This window comes from Biomphalaria glabrata, chromosome 4, assembly GCF_947242115.1.
Source record: "Biomphalaria glabrata chromosome 4, xgBioGlab47.1, whole genome shotgun sequence".
In the NCBI taxonomy this organism is placed as follows: domain Eukaryota; kingdom Metazoa; phylum Mollusca; class Gastropoda; family Planorbidae; genus Biomphalaria; species Biomphalaria glabrata.
The window spans coordinates 228,383-249,404 of record NC_074714.1 but is presented as its reverse complement, the minus strand read 5'-3'; the positions used below and the strand labels follow the sequence as shown (position 1 = coordinate 249,404).

General features: G+C 32.6%; 1 protein-coding gene and 1 long non-coding RNA gene across 8 annotated transcripts in view; one reads left to right on the top strand and one right to left on the bottom strand.

The window, feature by feature from the left end:
• LOC129925837 (uncharacterized) overlaps positions 1 to 6,534 on the bottom strand; it is a 14,994-nt gene extending 8,460 nt beyond the window's left edge. The window contains exon 1 of the long non-coding RNA XR_008777557.1: positions 6,310 to 6,534. This is a non-coding gene — a long non-coding RNA (uncharacterized LOC129925837). The remainder of the gene's footprint in view (positions 1 to 6,309) is intronic.
• Positions 5,672 to 21,022, top strand: LOC129925829 (peptidyl-glycine alpha-amidating monooxygenase B-like). Of its 7 annotated transcripts, none has more exons than XM_056026793.1 (12): positions 5,672 to 5,760; positions 6,766 to 6,879; positions 8,691 to 8,778; positions 11,215 to 11,361; positions 13,852 to 14,010; positions 15,123 to 15,195; positions 15,435 to 15,574; positions 15,756 to 15,841; positions 16,349 to 16,467; positions 16,659 to 16,791; positions 17,304 to 17,440; positions 17,764 to 21,022. In XM_056026793.1, the coding sequence occupies exons 6-12, from the start codon at positions 15,187 to 15,189 to the stop codon at positions 17,896 to 17,898; spliced, it is 759 nt and encodes a 252-aa protein (XP_055882768.1). In that variant the 5' UTR covers positions 5,672 to 5,760; positions 6,766 to 6,879; positions 8,691 to 8,778; positions 11,215 to 11,361; positions 13,852 to 14,010; positions 15,123 to 15,186; the 3' UTR covers positions 17,899 to 21,022. The 7 variants fall into 7 exon arrangements, 6 of the variants coding, with proteins under 6 accessions (XP_055882768.1, XP_055882767.1, XP_055882772.1 ...); XR_008777520.1 differs by lacking the exon at positions 5,672 to 5,760 and having other exon boundaries at positions 6,531 to 6,879; positions 17,764 to 17,969; positions 18,155 to 21,022; XM_056026792.1 differs by lacking the exon at positions 5,672 to 5,760 and adding an exon at positions 9,315 to 9,392 and having other exon boundaries at positions 6,531 to 6,879.

The following is a 21,022-nucleotide window of genomic DNA, read 5'->3' as shown; positions in this document are numbered from 1 at the left end:
TAGTTTCAACTTAAACAGATATATTATAGATAGGCCTAAACATTTGACAGATGGTTCGAAAGCGTTGGCCTATAGATCCTATAGTTTGCCGTATTGATATCTAGATTTATTGATCTACACAGACAGTTATATGCTCAGAGCATTCGGGTAATCAGCCCTAGGGAAAAAATGTAACACTTTCATCCACATCCCTCCCTCTCTGCTCTAAACTGAACACTAAAAGTTGGACAGTAGACCATTAGTGTGTTGGATTGGTCAGATAGGCCTAGCGTGTATAGTCGATGTCTCGATACGTTGACTAGTTGCTATAAATGATGAAAAGACTGCCTTGTATTGAGTAGCGAACAAATAACATTTGTCAAGGAAAAATCTAGATCTGGATGTAATAAAACGGTTGCCTGAGCTAGCCAGGAAAACCAGTGACTTGGCAGAATTTAGGTCACTGGTTAATATGCATGACTTAATGCATGATGTGTATGACGTAATCATCTTTTTTTTTTTGAAGTAACGTCTGTATTATATAAAATAAGATAAGACGGGACCTCAAAACAGTGAAAATTGATACTGGGAAGACATAGCCCTAGAACGCACTACGTGGAGAGAGATGGTGACCAAGAAATGTATGGACAGTGAAAAATCATGGACCTCAGCTCTGGAAAATTAAGCGTGCTACACGAAAATGTCCGGCTCATCTAGATAGACCAACAAAGCGAAATATGCCACCTTAACCTGCGTAAAATGTGGACTGGAGTGTCTCCACAGTTATATACATGAAAAAGTGTTCTGCGAGAATAACCTTAGTCGTTGTACGACTGAAGGAGGCCAACACTTTTACACAGGTCAAATGTGTCTTACCCCGCCCTATTTTTGACAAAATGGATCTAGCGTGCAGCAGTTACGTGTGTGTAGGATTTTTGTAAATTTAAGATCTACTAGTGACTATTCTAATATAAGCTATCAGTAATACCGCGCTAAGATAATTATTTATTCTTAAACTGTATAATTATTTCTGATTTTAAAAATAAAATTCGAAATTTGAAAAAAAAAATGACCACGCATTTCCCCTTTGTTAGCACCTCCTACCAGCACAGCTCTCTCTCTCTCTCTCTCTCTCTCAATACATATATATTGCCATAAAGCGCAATGTGTTGCAAAGACACTCCTTTGAAACAGATAATAATGTCATAACAAATGGATAAAATAATTCACTCAAACACAATAAGTCACTCTATTATTCTGTTTACACCCCCTTTCTCCTTACACAATTCCACTTTCCAACATTCTACACAGCCCCAAAACATTGCTCTAGTTTTATTGACAACAATGATGCTAGTGGGAGGAGCCAATTATTGATCGACCAAGTAGCTAAGGTCAAGCCGTTAATGAGGTCACAAACACTAAGCATGCTGGTACGTTGATGCTTTTTGTATGTGTGTGCGACAGACACTGAGCGTGCTCGAAGATACGTTTTTTTTTTTTTTGGTCATCCAGGTGGCTTGGAGAAGGCGGAATTTATCTAGATTTAGATGTATATGTAACACAGTTCACAAGCTATCATAGCTTTTTAGCCCCCCCTCCGGAAAAATATTCAGTACTGACTTTGGGGCCTTATTCTTTTGTCAGACACTGACTGTGTTTAATATATATAGACTATATAGATTATAGATACTTAGAGTAAGATAGAGCAGCCCATGTTTTGTTTTTAGGTCAACCAGGTAAACTGATGTGTCCTCGAATGCCTAGGCCTAGGGGATGGCGGGATTATCTAGATCTAAATACTTAATATAGACTATAATCTATACGTAGATCTAGATTAGATATATAGTCTATTTATAGTAGTCTAGATACTATAATACTAGATTTAGATATGTTCTTAGAATCTAGATCCAGAGCCAAATGCTACATTTAATTATTTTTAATCTAGATCTAGATGTATTGTATGTCTAAATCTAGAGCTAAATCATCCCCTTTGGGTGTCGAATGACTATTTGCGAGGGGTCGCCTAAGATAATTTTTTTTTGGGTGGGGGGCTATTTTCATCGGAAGTTGTTTTTTTTTTTAAATATATTTCTGTGTCTCTAACGCAGCGGTTCTCAACCTTTTAAGTTCGGCGACCCCTTTTTACAATCCCCCACTCTGCCGCGACCCCCCCCCCCACACACACACATACAGCAATAGAAGAGTAGACAATAACAATCCATATTTTCGATGGTCTTAGGCGACCCCTGGCAAATGGTCAATCGACCCCCAAGGGGGTGGCGACCCACAGGTTGAGAACCCCTGCTCTAACGTGTTGTAACAAGCATATGTGTTCTATAGTCGAAATACATTTATACTTTAAAGGGAAACTCCGATAGTTTTTCAAATTTTAGTTATTGACATATTTAAATTCTGCGTAAAAAGTTGTAATAGTAAACATTATATCATTTTTTATTTAAATGCTCGGAAAATTTTATATTTAATAAATTAGACAGAAAATTCTCCACGCCCCCCAAAAAACGGGGTTCTGCGAGATGTTTTTAGTTTTTAAAAACGTGACGTCACGAAGGTGCTGGCTAAATATATATCTAGACCTATATAACCGATAAACTCTCTAGTCTAGATCTAGACCTATCGGATCGCATTTATTGTTACGCTTCACAGCTAGATCTAGTCTCCACGTTGATTTATAATCGGTCATTGTTTATAAACCTCTATTTCTACTTGAAGAAAATTAAATATTGTTCTTCAGCTTGTTGCAGTAGTTCCAATCACAAAGATAAAATCAGCAAGTATGCTGATACAGAAATTAGTGTCTCTTTTCATTTGTTTCCAAGAGATGAAGTTTTAAAGGGAAAATGGGGAAAATTTATTCGCCTGAAGAGCAAATATTTTACAAAGGCATTAGCTAATTCCTGTTTATGCTCAAACCATTTTGAGAGAAGCTGTTTCAGCAACTTCACTGCTGTGGAAATGGGATTTTTAAAAAAAATTGAAGTTAATACCAGGTGCAGTACCAACAATACATTGGATTTCCAGGCCAAAGAATTCAATTAATGATACTACTGAGACATTTTAAACAACTGAAGTTCATAAATATAAATGAAATCAGATTTGTGAGATAGAAATTTACTACGAATACTAGATCTACTATTAAATTTCTTATTTAAGAAGTAGATCTATCGTCTACGAAACTCAATTCCAACTTTTTAACTTTTGACCTTGGGGGTGTGTCTCGCCGGCTGAGCCAGCGTCAAGCTCTCTCATCACTTTTTCCATGTCAACCAATGTTAGGTCGAAACAGCACAAAAAAATCATAATTTTCTTACGGTCAAACATACAGTCATAATTTATACACCATTAGAAATTTCTTTTAAAGTATTTTAATGATGTAATAACGAAAAATTTTTTTTATCAAAGATAATTTCTTTTTCGCCTCCCTATCAATGAGTATCAATAGGATTTGAGTGCACCGTCGTGACGTCACACAGAAATTCAGTGAAAATCTGACTGTTTTAGATGCGCAGAAAAATTATGTCACAAAAACATCAATTACTAAGTTATTCTTGCAAATAAAAAAAAAAAGAATAATATATTCATTATCTATAAATCAAAACACATATTATATCAAAAATTGTCAAAACCATCGGAGTTACCCTTTAAAGGGAAACTCCGATAGTTTTTCAAATTTTAGTTATTGACATATTTAAATTCTGCGTAAAAAGTTGTAATAGTAAACATTATATCATTTTTTATTTAAATGCTCGGAAAATTTTATATTTAATAAATTAGACAGAAAATTCTCCACGCCCCCCAAAAAACGGGGTTCTGCGAGATGTTTTTAGTTTTTAAAAACGTGACGTCACGAAGGTGCTGGCTAAATATATATCTAGACCTATATAACCGATAAACTCTCTAGTCTAGATCTAGACCTATCGGATCGCATTTATTGTTACGCTTCACAGCTAGATCTAGTCTCCACGTTGATTTATAATCGGTCATTGTTTATAAACCTCTATTTCTACTTGAAGAAAATTAAATATTGTTCTTCAGCTTGTTGCAGTAGTTCCAATCACAAAGATAAAATCAGCAAGTATGCTGATACAGAAATTAGTGTCTCTTTTCATTTGTTTCCAAGAGATGAAGTTTTAAAGGGAAAATGGGGAAAATTTATTCGCCTGAAGAGCAAATATTTTACAAAGGCATTAGCTAATTCCTGTTTATGCTCAAACCATTTTGAGAGAAGCTGTTTCAGCAACTTCACTGCTGTGGAAATGGGATTTTTAAAAAAAATTGAAGTTAATACCAGGTGCAGTACCAACAATACATTGGATTTCCAGGCCAAAGAATTCAATTAATGATACTACTGAGACATTTTAAACAACTGAAGTTCATAAATATAAATGAAATCAGATTTGTGAGATAGAAATTTACTACGAATACTAGATCTACTATTAAATTTCTTATTTAAGAAGTAGATCTATCGTCTACGAAACTCAATTCCAACTTTTTAACTTTTGACCTTGGGGGTGTGTCTCGCCGGCTGAGCCAGCGTCAAGCTCTCTCATCACTTTTTCCATGTCAACCAATGTTAGGTCGAAACAGCACAAAAAAATCATAATTTTCTTACGGTCAAACATACAGTCATAATTTATACACCATTAGAAATTTCTTTTAAAGTATTTTAATGATGTAATAACGAAAAATTTTTTTTATCAAAGATAATTTCTTTTTCGCCTCCCTATCAATGAGTATCAATAGGATTTGAGTGCACCGTCGTGACGTCACACAGAAATTCAGTGAAAATCTGACTGTTTTGGATGCGCAGAAAAATTATGTCACAAAAACATCAATTACTAAGTTATTCTTGCAAATAAAAAAAAAAAAGAATAATATATTCATTATCTATAAATCAAAACACATATTATATCAAAAATTGTCAAAACCATCGGAGTTACCCTTTAAGATGACGTAGGACGTAGGTTTGGAAAATCATTGAGATTATATTATTACTGGACAAATTATGAAACGATCGTCAAGTATCAATAAAATAAAAAGTGGGAGTAATAGAGATAGATCTAAGAACACTGAAAAATAGCCAGGAGATACGAATGACACTTAAGTGAATGTATCATCAATGAAAGTAGACGTGATTTTTATTGGTAGTTACTTCTTTCTTTTCACTTTTATAATTGTTATTTGAAAATATTTGTTGCGGACCACATCTTCGTTGTTGCAGTATACTTTTTCAACAACCGAAATTACTGTCGATTAATTGCATCGTAACGCCATTGCGGAATGAAATATTTCTATGGAGATGATCTAATCAGGTAAATCACATTTACCTCAGCCAATGAACGAAAAAGATTGTATGGTTGGGGTCGCCGTCTAGTTTAAAATTGGATTAGGGGGTCGAGGAGCTAAAAAGGTTGAGAACCGCTGGTCTAGTCTATATAGAATTATAGATCTAGATTCTAGATCTAGCTCTTTATCTCCCAAGCGACGATAATAGCGTCGGTCATTTTTGTAAAAGCCGATTAAGCGTCAACATTGTCGTCGGTGCAGTTAAACATCTTTGTTTCGTTCCTATTCTTGGTTAATAATTTTAAATGCTTATATTCTAAATCTACGTGATTTCCGCTTGCAGAAGAGTTCACTGTTTACTTCCTTCAACGTGGGTTTAATATTACAGAAATTCGTCTTTTTTTTTGTTGTTGTTTATGTTTGGAAATGGGTCGATCCTCTAAAACTTGTAGATCTAAATTATATTCAGATCAACATGTAAAAGACCTTATTGATTCAGATAACAGTGATTTGTTTTAACTGTTCATTGTGATAGTTTTACTAGTTTTAGTTTTAGTGTCAGTCACTCAGTGTTACTAATGACTCTTAATGAGTAATAGTAAATAGTTAATACTTAAATTAATAGTCTAATAACTGGTGACTGGTCTAATACTTATACTTATACTACTAACTTAGTCTTAGTAACTAGTAGTACTGTTAGATCTAGATTATTCTAGATCTAGATTTTAGATCTGAATCTGATAGTTCATAAGCTGATGAACCTGCCACGACCCTCCTAAAAACTACTAAACTAGACGTATTAGCCTTAGCGCAAAGACCGCAAAGAATACATCTAGATTTCTAGATTCTGGCCTGTTTCAACAAATTTGAAAAATGCAGAGATACGTACTAAAACAGAAAGCAATTTTACATACAGTAACATATATTCCTTCCAATAAGTTGAATAAGATTATAAGTCTAGATTAGTCTAGATCTACTAATCTACTTCAGCCAATGTGGTATATAGAGGTGTCAACATGAGCTTACTCGATTCTGAGTCAACTGAGCTTTACTCTACTAGATCTGATAATCTTGTTGATGCAATAAAGAGTTATGCAGTCTACATAATAAAAATAAACACTCCAGTACGCAGGGCATCCATTTTTACAAAATGGAAACCAGTTTCTAACTATGAAATTGATACATTTCTGGCCACGACTACAATGATGGGATTAGACTTGTCGTTACGTCCCACACATCCATATGGATTAATTTTATTGCCACAGTTAAAACATGGAAGTTGTTTTTTGTTCAGGCAAATATTATATAAATAGCAATGAATTACTTTTTGAAAGATATCATGTCAGTCATGTGCAGTGTAATAATTTTCTTACTGAAACTTAATGTTGCAAGTTGTTTGTTTTTTTCTCATAAATTTTCTATGGTGGTGACCTTGGATAATGTGCTCCAGTTTTGTACTCCATGAGTTTTTTGTTGTTTTAGTGGTTCAATTTCATGAAAATATGAATAAGGATTATAAAACAATAGCATTTAATTCAGTTTGAAATAGAAATGATCTTCTTATGTGACTTGGATTAAATTTTTTGTCGTCCAATGGTGAGTTTTCAGATTTTTATTTTTACTTTTCATAAAGCAAAAAAAAACAACAATAACACTTTAATTTATGCACTTGATTTTGTAATATCTAAAAAGAACATTCATTTTCCTTTTATTCAATATCAAAAACATTTCATTATTCTATGAGTGTAAATAAAAACGTTATGCCATTATAATTAGAACATGTTATTGCACTACAATCGGATTAAATTAATAATTCCGTCAGAACGTGGAAAATAATTACGGAGATAAAGAGCTAGATCTACCATCTAGATCTAGATTCTAGATTGACTAGATCTATAGTCTATAGTCTAGATCTAACAGTAAACTAACCTGTTTCTAAGAAAGGAAAAGGATTTTTTTAAATACGTTAAAATCATAGCATGATAGTAAAGGCTACTAGATCTATAGAATGAGATCTAAGATCTAGAATAATCTAGATCTAGATTTAGACCTTAGTCTTAGTAATTATTAGTAATTACATTATTACATCTACATCAAATTCTTTAAATTCTAGAATATTCTACACCTAAAATAATTTTCCTGTTATAAGTTATAGATCTATATTCTAGATCTAATCTAACCATAGAATAGATTACTAAAAAAAAAAAGACCACACTAAATACAGCTCAACGAATTCAAATATTGTTTTCTCAATCTTTCATCAGCACTCTATCCATAAACTTTTTTTATTGCATAATAATATATAGCATTTTTTAAACAAGAGTGTTACAAGAGCAACTCATTTACCTCTATTCTGCTATTTAAAAATTTGCATTATAATTAGTTAACAATCTCTACATTTTTATTCTGTTTGGGCTTCGTTGTTTTTACATTCTATATCTTGAATACACATACATCAGCATGTATCATCAAAGAGTTAAATAAATACTTAGACTCTTTCAAGAACATTTTGCAAACTAGAACCTTGTTGATCATAGATCTAGATCCATTACTCTACTCTGGGCTACTCTTTTTTAATGTAGCCATGTCTGTGTCTGTATCACCAAACTAGAATTTAATATATTCTGACTAGATTTATGCATGCCATATGCTTATCTGTATGTATAAACAAAAAATATATTATTTTAAAATATTTACACTGTCTTCTTTCTTTTAAAATTTGATTATACTTGTGATAATGACATAACAGTGCATGCTATATCAAACATGATTATAGACTTTCTATATGGATTTTGCTCAGCAAATAGACTTACAATATCAGGCTTTAAGCACCTAGCTGGATAAAAGAAGTAACAGAAATGGGCCTGTCTTTCTAAAATGAGTTTAGAGAGAAAAGTATTTTATCAGCAACTATATACCAGCTAGACCAAACTTTTTTTGTCATTAGACCAAAGATGGCCCACATTTAATTATTTATAAGAAGTAAGAATGATTGTCACATTTTCTTAAACGCAACAAAAAAAAATAAATTTTAAAATAAAATACCACTACAATTTTAAAACTATACACATCCATCAAAGACTTAACAGTTTATCAATATTCAATAATTTCCAAATTTATCAATATTCAAAAATTTCAAATTTTAGATTGTTTGTTTGTTTGTAAAATGTTTTACATGTTTCAGATTTTCCTTCAGAGTTGAAGATAGTTTACTTCCTAGTCCAAACCTCCCGCAGGACGACGGGGGATGGGAGCGGGCAGGGTTTGAACCCTCGACCGTCGATAAATCCGAACGACAGTCCAGCGCGCAAACCGCATGACCAGGCAGCTGATTGCTGATATTTATGTGTTGTTTTTTTTTCAGTATAAAACACAATTAATTGAATTTTTAAAAACTTCTTTTACAGATGCCCAAGATGAAAGATGTCTTAATTAAGGACAATTTATTTTTCAAACCTGAAACCTAAAAACCAAAATATAAATACTCGGAATCAGGTAATTGTAATGTATAATCAAAATAAAGTATGTTTTGAAGTTATGTCCTATTCAATTTATTTGGTGCATATGTCAATGTGTATTAGCAGATTGCAAACTAGAACTAAATTATGGACCGGTTTCCTTTTTCACCAGTAGTGACTTTCCTTTTATACACCATATTCAACCTTCAAAAGTAGCATCTTAGTCTTCGTACAAGTATTACTTCAGTCAGTACACACACATTGTCCTTAACACAGATCAACATATTTTAATGTAAAATACAAATATTCCAAATTGCTTTCTCATCAGTAAGTTAGAAAAATATTCTAACATTTTGTAAAGGGATTAGATTAGGATAAGGTACTGTTATAGTCAATAGTTTTTGGCACATCAACATTTTATATAGATTGTAGAAATGATGCAGGGCTTAGAAAGGCTAAAACTGATCAAGTTTATATTCCTGTGTAAGATGCGTGTCATAGAGAGGGATGTAATCTAATAGAATTGAAGTTGTTATAACAAATTAGAATAAATCCATTCTAATCTGATTTCAGAATCCTATGCAACTTGAGCAAAGATTTAACATAGTAAAAGTAGATCTGAATAAGACTGATTTGGTTGTGTTTGTCAGGGTGAGAAAGTTTTTAGTTTATAATTATCAGCTTGCAAATTCTTCATAGGGTAAAAAAACAAATACTTGGGTGGACACAGATCTTGAAAACTGCTTTAACAATTTTCTTACAAATTTGACCATTTAAGTATAACTTGGGGAAAAGAATAACCAGCTAATTGGCGCACTTGAAAACTCTGGTTTGACCTTTATATTTTTCAAAATATAAATATCTTACAATTAAATTTGGTCTGGAGGTCTAGATAATCTATATCCTGAATACACATACATCAGCAAAGTATTCCTGCATATATTCATGTTTGTTTGTAAAATGTTTTACATGTTTCGGATGTTCCTTCAGAGTTGAAGATAATTACTTCCTAGTCCAAACCTCCCGCAGGACGACAGCAGATGGGAGTGGGGAGGGTTTGAACCTGAGACCATCGATAAGTCTGAACGACAGTCCAGCGTGCAAACCACGTGACCAGGCAGCCATCCATCAAAGAGTTCAATTAATAGAATATTTTGCAAACTAGAACCTTGTAGATCATAGATCTAGATCTATTAAATGCTAGTCTAGGTTACTCTTTTTTAATTTTGCCATGTCTGTCTGTATCACCAAACTTGAATTTTATATATTCTGACTAGATTTCCTGTGGCATTTTACGTCTAGAGAGACGATCTTTTCCCTTTGCAACTTCCTGTGTGACTAAAGAGGCCAATCCTTGATACACACCTGCGATCGCAGGTTGGGCATATGTAATCACCATGCGCTGTTGCATTTTCACCCTTCTTTCTGCTTCTGTTGTGTATGACGTCTGCAATCTGTGACCCTTCCTTTATGCTCTCTCCGTGTGGATCTATCCAGTGCCACCTCTTCCCAGCTGCTAGTGTCAATTTTGAAGAGCTTCATGTCGCGTTTGCATACATCCGTATAATGTAAAACTGGGTGACCAGCGGCTTTCCTGCCTTCTATTAGATCGCCATACAGAATGTCCTGTGGAAGTCGACCTACTGGCATTCTACGAACATAGCCAAGCCAGCCAAGGCGTCTGCTGCTGATAACAGAGCGGATGTCCTGGCACCCTGCTCTTCGTAGCACTTTTTCATTGGTTATCTTATCTTGCCACCTTATTTTAAAGATGTGCCTTAGACCATGAGTAGGTTGACCATGTTTCACTTCCATACAGCAAGGTGCTCAACACACAGGTCCGGTAGATTAGGGCTTTTTAGTACTGTTAGTCAGCAATATGTTGTCCCAGACTCTTTTCTGCAACCGTGACATGGTGGCCATTGCCTTGGCTATCCTGTTATTAATGTCTTTATCCAGTAGAGTGTTGCTGGATATGATGAAGCCAAGGTAACAAAAGTGATCAACAATTTCTAGTGGTTGGCCATTAATGCTTACTTGAGGTGCAGTGTTTGTGTTTTGGACAAGTATCTTAGTTTTGCTTTGACTGATGTTTAAGCCAAACTTCTGGCAAGCAGCAGATAGTTTGTCAACCAGAGACTGTAGCTGAATATCAGAATCAGTCACAATAGATGCATCATCAGCATACAAGAGTTCCCTGATGAGTAACTTCTTAACCTTGACTAGATTTATGCATGTGCTTAACAAGGATTTTTCAGGTATATGAGGGGGGGGGTGCGCCTTGGGGCGGGTAAAAATTGTTCCTTTTTAAAAGATTTATTATCAGTAATTAAGAGCAAAGTAATTGCTCTTACAAGAAGTCATCAGCCCCATAAGAAAGAAAGTCTTTTTAAAAAAAAAAATTGTTGTTTATTATTAAATCTCCTGTATGTGCCATGGAAGGTAATTTTTTTAATTTTAACTATTTTTAAAGGTATTTACTATCCACCTCTTGTGAAAACATTGGCTACTGTCAAGGTTTACATTGAATCTCTACCACTTTTAGATGAGCCAGAAATGTTTGGGCTCCATGAGAATGCAAACATAGCCTTTCAGTTGAATGAAACCAATGCTTTACTTGGTAAGTCTATGTTTGTTTTGCTAATGCTAGTATAGAAACATAAACAGGCGCAATTTACTGCTATATTATAATATACACACACTTACACTGGTTTTGTTCTGAAATACTTTAGTTTAGAAAATAATTCATTGTCATATAATCTTTTTTACACTGCTTTATTATGGCTTACAACATTGTAGCCATTGTTACATTTATATGTGTATTTATGTTTATGTATGTTGTGTGTGTGTTTGTTTGTTTTCTTGTAGTCTACCTTGTTCTATTGTTCAGTATGTTCACGGTTTACTCTTAAGTGTGTCAGTTGTGTGTATTCACTGTGTATTATCTCTGCTGGTTGTTCTCTCCTTGTTTCACGTTAATAAAAATGGAGTGTAAATTTTAAACATCAGTATTGTTAGTGTATTGTGATAATTTAACATGGAGGCAGCTTTCTAAAAGTTCTAAAATGGAAACTGTAAGTAAAACTAACTTTAAACCAAGAATTAACCCTCCACCTCCTTTAAGTGTGAAGAAAGGGTGTGAGGAATGGAAGCTTTTCAAGCAAATGTGGCTGAACTATTGCACTATAGAGAGAATAAACGATATAGATGAAGAGTATGCCAAAGCACTGTTCTTGCACACTATCGGCCCAGAGGCATTGGCAGTATACAACAGTATCACCTTTAAACCAAAGCACAATGTTCAAGACATAATATGTGCATTTGAGCAATTTGCAATTTTTGCAACCATATGGAAGAGTCATTAATAAGAGACTGAATGGTAGTTGTTGGCATCAGAGACACAAGGACAAAGAAAGAACTCTTACAAGAACATAAACTAACACCCAAGACTTGTATAGAAATCTGCAAGGCAAATGAAGCTGCTGACTTGCAACTAAAGGTACTAGAAACAGGTACATCTGATGCCTCACCACCTCAGGATGAGGCGTTTGCTGTTTTGTCTCGCAAAAATATTCTACAACAGAATGCTGCTCATAAACAGCGCAAATGTAAATTTTGTGGTCAAAATCACCCATTTAAAAAGGAACTGTGTCCTGCATGGGGTAAAATATGTAATATCTGTAAACAAAAAAATTGTTTTGGCATTCAATGCAACCAAAAGAAACTGCAATGTGTACAGGAGGACAGTGATGATTGTTATTCATTATCTTCTAGTGATGAGGCTGTGCTTGCTGTACAAGGTGGACCAAACAATAAGATCATAAAAGCTGAAATGATCATAGCTGGTGAGAAGATTGTGTGTCAGATTGACTCGAGTGGAAAGGTACAACTCGTAGTACAAAATCCAATGACCAACAAGAGATATCGTGTTGATTTCGTGGTTGTGAAAGATGACTTAACTCCCCTGTTAGGGAAGAAAACGTCAGAAAAAATGGGACTAATTACAATAAACTATCATACTTTTGAAAGTGTTGATAAGCCTCTACCAAGGTTATCGACAAAAATAGTTGAATAGTTCTCTGATGTATTAGATGATCAGCAGGGTGAATTACCTGGTGTTGTACACTTAGAAGTGAATCCTGTCATAACACCAGTTACATGTCCATCTGGTCGTGTACCTTTAGCTATGCAGGCTAAAGTAAAGTCTGAGTTAGAACTGCTAACAGAAAAAGGAATCATTGTGCCTGTTGATAAACTTACTGACTGGGTCAGTTGAATGTGATTGCAACTAAAAAATCTGGGAAACTCTGTATCTGTTTAGATCCTTGTCCTCTCAGCAAGGCACTTAAAAGAGAATGTTTTTCCCTTCCAGTAATGGAAGACTTGCTTCCTAGAATATCTGAAATCCTTTTCATATGTTATACTTTTATGCAAACAAGGTTTACTATATAGTAACTAAAGAATTATATATTTACTGATTTTTAAATTCATATTAGTTAAAAGATTATTGGATATTTGTACATCAAATCCATCATCTTTTTATGAACAATTATCAATACAAAAACAGAATAGTTTCACCAACTTACACTAGAATCCAACTAAAATTCTAATCAATTTACACTAGCATCCAACTCATATTCTTATCAATTTACACTAACATCAAACATATTTTGCTTTTGATCTTACTAGAAAAGTTTTTATGAATATTTACATCTTACAAATATCCATATGTTAAGCTTTACATGTTCATTAAAGACTTACTTTGCTAAGTTATTGGTTTTCCTTGTTGATTAGGCAACTCGTTCTTTGCTGTAATGGCACTAGGGAAGAAGAGCACTTTTTAAAAATTCATATGGGGAAATGTGACTTTCTGTGTATTTTATTAGATTGTGTTTTTTTTTTGATCTGACAAAGCTCATAAATATAATTGCTCTATAATTTAAAAAAACAACAACAAAGACTCACATATTTTAACTAAGTGCAGTGATAAAGAAATGGTTTTAAGCCATTAACCTTAGTCACTGTCTCATATCAAGAAACTTGTCATAAGTTTTTTTCAAAGAATCTTGTAAGAATTTACTTAAGTGTCATATTACTCTTTAAATTACAGGTCTTATGGTGTTGTCTTATGGGAACTGTTGACAGAAGAAGTACCCTACAAAGATGTGGATTCTTCTGCTATCATCTGGGGAGTGGGAAGCAATATCCTTCACCTTCCTGTTCCAGGCACTTGCCCAGAGGGCTTTAAATTGCTGATGAGGCAGTGCTGGTAAAGTATTTTTATCTGCTTATGATTTAAAGAACAGTTTCTTTTAAGATAACAAGCTAGAGATTAGAATGTTATGCAGTCTTAGGGGAGATCCTTTTTCCAGAAGCATGCTTTTTTTTTGGGGTGGGGGGCTATATATGCTTGCAATCTAGCAATTCACAATAGCAAATACATTTTTAACAGCCATCCTATCAACAATTTATCCTGCCATTATAATTTTATAATTGAGACTTTAACATGTCTAGTTTTCCCTTTTTTTTGTTTCATTTTGTCAGATTAAATAAAAACAAACAAACATTGTCTTTCACATTAGAAAAATTTCAATACATAAAGATTAGAGGCTTAGGAAGCTCTAGAAATCACATTTTAGGATCAAGTTCTAGGATCATATTTCAGATCAAGCAGGTGCTTTGTAAACAAAATTCAGATTGAGTCAATTCTCAGATTTAAAATTCTAATCAAGCCCCTTTAGTTAGCTATCCAAGGGGTTTATGCCATAGAGCCACACATCCCACAATTTAGTATTAAGACATGTACATTAAAGGATGCAGCTTAGGATGAAACTCATTCATTAGTCACAAACATTATCCAAATATAAATCCCTAGTGCACCATGTCCTTCTTTCTTTTTGAAATTAATATAGATCATTGAGAAGGGATATAATGAGTAGATAGCATTGTATAAAAAAATGTACAAGATTTAAATTCATTTATTGATTAAAATGAAAGGATATGTGAAGTGTAATCACTTTTTTTTCAATAAAATAATTTGCACACCAAACCAATGAGTAATACCAGAGAATGTAATTGTATTATCTTCCATAAAAAACATTAGCTTACAAAGATGGCAGGCTGATTCCTAATATTGTTTCATAAACTTTGCTATGAAAGTTATCAAAAAGATTTCCAAGGTTTACCTGTTTATTAATATCCTTGATTAAGAGAGAGTTAAAACAAATAATTAATAAGGGGAATATGTTATAATATGTATGAGACTAATCAGATATTAAAGAAACATCACAGATTTGAAAATTTGCCTTTTTTTTTTAAATATTGTAAACTTTGTTTCAATAACCTGAATGATGACTGCAACCCAACTTGTATTATTTTCAGGTATTTTATGCCTCATGGTATTACAGCGGACCATCAAGGAAATATTTAGTTAACAGATGTAGCAATGCATCAGGTAAAACATTTCTTTGTTGTTCTTCTCAACATGTGTTAAACAAATTGAATTGATCTTATTGACAACATAAAAGCTTTAAAAAAAACACAAGAATTCTAACACTGAATATTATAGCACTTGATATCAGATGAAAAAAATGTAACAAAATGATTAATTTGTTTTAGTTATGTAAGATTGATTTCCTTCACTACTGTACTTTCTTTTGGTCTACAAATTAATATAATTTTGTTTCTCTTTAGGTTTTTAAAATACCACCAGGTCAGACTGTACCAAAAATGACACTAGGACAGAAGTTCCAACATGGTGAAGATACAAATCTTTTTTGTAAACCTACTGATGTAGCTGTTCTTATGTCTGGAGAGTTTTTTGTATCTGATGGGTAATACTAGGCTTTGCAATTAATTGTAATTATATATTGTGTCAGCAAATATTGCTTTAAATAAATGAGTCCATTGATACTGATTAGGCATTAAAAAATATATTTTAAATTTGAATTTTGAATTATGTAAAAATAATAAAATCTTGATTGTTTTATTACAAGCCTACTTTTTGTAAAACAGGTACTGTAATAGCAGAGTTCTGAAATTTTCCAAAGATGGAACTTTTTTGATGTCCTTTGGGAAAAGGAATGTTCAGTTTGGTGCAGGTAACTTCCTAAATATATATCTGATTATTAGTTTGATGTGCATGATTTTCAAGTCATGTTTCATGATAACAATTTAAAACTATAAAACCAGATACCATATGAATTGTATTCAATAGCCACATTTTGTGGTATGCCCTTCGAACTCATCAGGATTGTTTTGAGTTTGAACACTGCCATCCCCTGTCATCCTGCAGGAGGTTTGGGTTAGAACATAGTTATGTTTAGTTCTGAAGGAACATCCAGAACTTAAAAAAAATATTAAGCAAAATAAAGATTTTAAGCTAAATAAATTAGGTTACATAAATGTGCTTAGCTTGGTTGGTTTTTCCCCTTATCAGCATTTTATAAAGTTCAAACTATGTTTCTACTGGTACATAGCTAATAGAAGATGAGACTTCATTATTTTGTAAACAAAGAAAAATGTGACAATATCACCATTAATATTTTATTGTAGATTTTGGTCAGTAGTTTGCTGCATTATCAAACAGCTCATTTTTTGTTCTATAGGAGGTTTACTGTATGCTGTGAATGGTCCTGCTTTTGATGGCCCCATTGATACAACTGTCCAGGGTTTCACATCAGACATAAATACTGGATATTTGTTGGAAATGTGGAATGTACCAGATGTAAAGTTCTATTTCATGTGACAACAAAACTCAGCTTAGTTTAACTACAAATAGCTAATCTCTCTCATTGTAACATAATTTATCAAAGTTATGTTTTATTTATTTATTCTTATTCAACTTTTACAAAGTAAAAATGTTTTGAATGTATTGACCTCGTGGGAAACTACATTAAAATCTCCACAATCTTTCAGAACATGCGAAACCCACATTATGTAGCAGCAGATCCAGTAACACATAGCATCTATGTAGGGGAATTGGACCCTGAAAGTGTTTGGAAGTTTAGCAGACCTGTTACAGTACAGTCAAGTTCACAGCATAACAAAGGTAAATAAGGAAGATTGCTTTCACATTCACCTGGTAATGAATGTTGATGTGAATGTTCATTTGTAAAGTCTGTTATTAGTTTATAATTGGCTGTTAAAAAGTTTGCATCAGTATTAATCTAAATATGTACTTGTGATCTGTACTACTCTCTGAATGAAACGTCCTGGACTCTTTTATTGTCTATAATTTTATCACTTTCCTTAGAGACATGTAAAAGCAAATTGAATCCGATTAGAAGTGCAAGCGATGATTGTAATACAGAAAGAAAATCTTTTCAATAATTGAATTTATTGTGTTGAGTGGTCATTGTGAACTACTAGCTTACTCTTTATTAGAGCAAAGAAAATGGTAGAAGTAAAATAACTTAGACTTTGCTTCGGCTCAACTGAAGTTTACAAATAGCTGTGTAGATTTTTCAAGAAATTTCCTAGTTTCATAAGGTGAAAAGTAATTTGTGTAGACATCTTAGGAAAAGCTACAATGCCTTAACTTTATTCAATTTTATGCCACAGTTGAGGAAAGTACTCAGAGCCAGTTACTGTCAGCAATCCATTGGACCAGAGTGAAACCAATACCACAGAGTTGTCTGAGGCTATCAAAGATAGCAGTGATGTCTCTCCCTCTGTCATCAATTGGCATCTTACTTGTGGTACCAGTCATCTTGTTGCTACTTCTAGTCAGGGCACATCAGTCTGGTGTTATAAATTTTTTTTTAGTTTTAGTTTTTAGCTAGATTGAATGAAATTTAAAACATTTTTTATATTATTAAATTACAGAATTTTTAATCCTTTCCTCTAGTTTAATGATCAATACTATAAAATGAAATAAAAATTATTGGGCGGTTTATAATATATTCAGGTCATTTAAAAACCTTTACAACATAACAGGCATTTAATTTTTTAAATTCTTTTTGTTAAAATTTGGATGTTTTCTACAATTTAATATTTGTTCTTTTTTTTTTTTTTTCATTAGGAAAATTTAAATGTTATGGACATGGAAAGAAGGGAAAGGTTTTTAACCTTAAAGGCTTTACTTGGAATTCTCATAAAGGCTTTGATAGACTTAGTACTGAGGAAAGTGATCATGAGGTTGACCAAGATGATTTAGATGATAAAGACTATTTGACACCTCCCAAGACGAATAAAGCATAGCCTCAAGTTCAAGGCTGACTAAATTGTGTAAATTAATCTTTTTTTTTCTTTGTTATTAGTTGTTCATATCATAATATTCTGCCATTACAGTCAGGGTTTAAACTTGTTTACAAGTTGAATCTGATACCAACTAAATCTCATAAACACATAATTAACCATAGACCCACCTCATGTAAAAAAAAATGTTTTACATATTTCGGATGTTCTTTCAGAGTTGAAGATAGTTTACTTCCTAGTCCAAATCTCCCGCAGGACGACGGGGGATGGGAGCGGGCAGGGTTTGAACCCGGGACCATCGATAAATCCAAACGACAGTCCAGCGTGCAAACCGCGCGACCAGGCAGCCATATTACATGTTATTAGTTGTAAGTTGTATTACAATAACTAAGTGATTTTGAGCTCATAAAATTTCAAAATAAAATTATAAAATGCTTTTGTCATTCTAAAAAAGAAAAAAAGATTACTATGTTGGATTTTTTTTGGATAGCAAAGGCTATTTGACCTTTTTATTTCAATATGTGATATCAAAATTTTTAATTCATTAATTTGTTCAATATTTGTCGAAAGTTTGCTTTTGAATAAAATATTTATCAGCATTATTATCATTTACTAAGTATATTTTGTTTTTTAATTTTATGAATGATTTGATGTTATAATGCCAGGTCATTTACAAAGCACACGCCTGCCAACTTTCTTTTTGCAATGATTCTCAAAACTTAATTAGCTACCAAATGATTGTTTGCTCACTTGGTTGTGATGATTCAACATTCCTGTTATGTTCCACCATTTCCTTCTTCAATTCTAAAGCTGGCTTTATTTCATCTAGTGAACGTACCATTAGTGTTAGTGACCCTGGCAAACTAGCCATTTTATGCACAATTTTAAAATGTTCATATGGATAATATGGTTAGTTTTTTTATAGCATTTTTGACTACATGGAGTTCCAGACAACTTTCCATGTTGCTGGTCCCTTTCTCATGTCATTATTAAATCTTATTTAAAAAACAAAAAAAAACTTGTTAGATGGTAACATTGTCCAAATTGTTACTAGTTTTATGTAATGTGTTTGAAAACTATGACTTCCTTAGATTGACTACTAGACTCTCATTCATGTATTGCATTTCTTTATTTTAAAATCTTGTTAAGGCTTGTTTAAAATCTCTCGACACTCAACTTTATATGCCATATTACAATGTTTATTTGTTAATTCAATTGTTTAGTCAAATGTTTGTTTTCCAAAGTGTTACTATTTGGTGCAATCAAAATATTTAGTGGCATTTTACATACAAACACTGGTAGTTGAAATCAGTAGCACATTTTAGCTAATTTCTGATGAATCAAAATAAAAATGTAATGATATAAAAATAATTTTAAATTTAAAAACCTATTTGAAAAAAATTGTATTTTTTGTAAATATAGTTACAGTTATATTGAATAGAATTATTTATGTTAGCAACTTTTGAATGCATCACATAATTTTAATTTGACACAGAAACTGAAAATCATTTCAATTAAAGATTGTTGACTGTTGTTTCACCTCAGATGAATTGATTACATTTTAAGAGGTTATCAGATATTTATATTTATGACATACAATCTTTTTGTTATGTTATGAGTTGTTTTTGTTTTTATTTTCTACATGTTCAGGGTATAAAGTTCTAGTGCATACATACGTAGATTTCAACCCACATTTTTTTAGTTCTTACTTATGTATTTACATACATGTACTAAGAACTAATATGAAATTACAACTTAATCATTTTTTGTGTGATTTTTATGTATTCGAACCAATTTTTATTTTAAATTAGCACAAGTTAAATCTGTTGATCAGAATTTTTTTCCTTGGTAATAGTTATATTTATACTCAAACCCATTTGATGTTACTTCTGCAAAGATTTATAGACACTCAGAGGAAATGATATTAGCATGGTAGACACAATTAAACTTTTAAGGCAGAGTTTTGGAATTAAAGCTAAAATTTTAAAATAAATCAAAAACATTGATAAACAAGCTGTTTACTGCTAGTTTAGTGCATCAATCCATTGTCTGCTTTTGATTTAGTCTTTGGTTCTTGATTTCTATGCTGCACTGTGTCAATAACTTTACTTTTTTAGAGCAGTTCTATTAATCTCTTTCAAATACTATTTGCTTATACTAATCAGAATGTAAGATTTAATGGGTTTGATATTTGTTTCAACTGGTGATGGTCCCCCTAAAGTATTGTATTAGTACTTCAAAACTTACTTATGTACAGTTTCATTAATTAATTATATTTTTTAGGCTGTTGAAGGTTTATCAATTGATTTTTTTTTTATCTGGTGGAGACATTTAACCATTTTGTTTTTGCCACAAAAAAAAATTGAACTTGTCTGTTTTGAAAAATGAAATCAAAAGTGAATGATCACCTAGTCTTTGAAAGTTCAAAATATTTGTACTACTTTATTGATGTCATGTACTCACATAATATTTGTGTGTTAGTGTTTGTCTTAACATGTTGATGTTGTTTTGTGATATCTATATCAACATTGTCTCTTGTTGGTGGGGTATGCAAGACATTGGTTCTATGCTGTTGGTAAAAATTTCTCATCCTTCATTGACTTCCAATGTACTCCACCTTGCACTTAGAGTGTTTTATGGAGTGCTAGAAATCTAAAAAGTATCCCAGTCATAATAGAAGATTTTTAAAACTTACCACATTTAGAGCATTTCATTTTTACTTTGCTCTTTTTTTTTTTATTGTGTATGTTCTTAATTGTAATCAACATCTGACAGTGCTACATAATGTTTTATTTAATGACTGAGCATAATGCTTAATTTGATTTTAATGTGGCTAAGATTCAAGAAACATGTTTATAAGTTCATTGCTAAAAACACCTGGTGCAGAGTCCATGTGTATTTAATCTCTGAATGAAATGGGACTAACAATGACTTTCAAAATAGGGATGTCATTTGTTTCTCAAATGTTAGTAGCATAGAAAACATGGACTGTGTGGTCTATTTATCTTAATGTGTGTTTGATGTATTGTAAGTGATCATATGTAACAGTTATGGGTATAGAGAATAAAATACAAAATATTTAA

Coding starts and splice junctions, on each gene's coding strand:
- LOC129925829 (XM_056026793.1), top strand. Junction 16,792..17,303: donor AAGTTCACAGCATAACAAAG/GTAAATAAGGAA, acceptor TTTATGCCACAG/TTGAGGAAAGTACTCAGAGC. Junction 17,441..17,763: donor CAATTGGCATCTTACTTGTG/GTACCAGTCATC, acceptor TTTTTTCATTAG/GAAAATTTAAATGTTATGGA.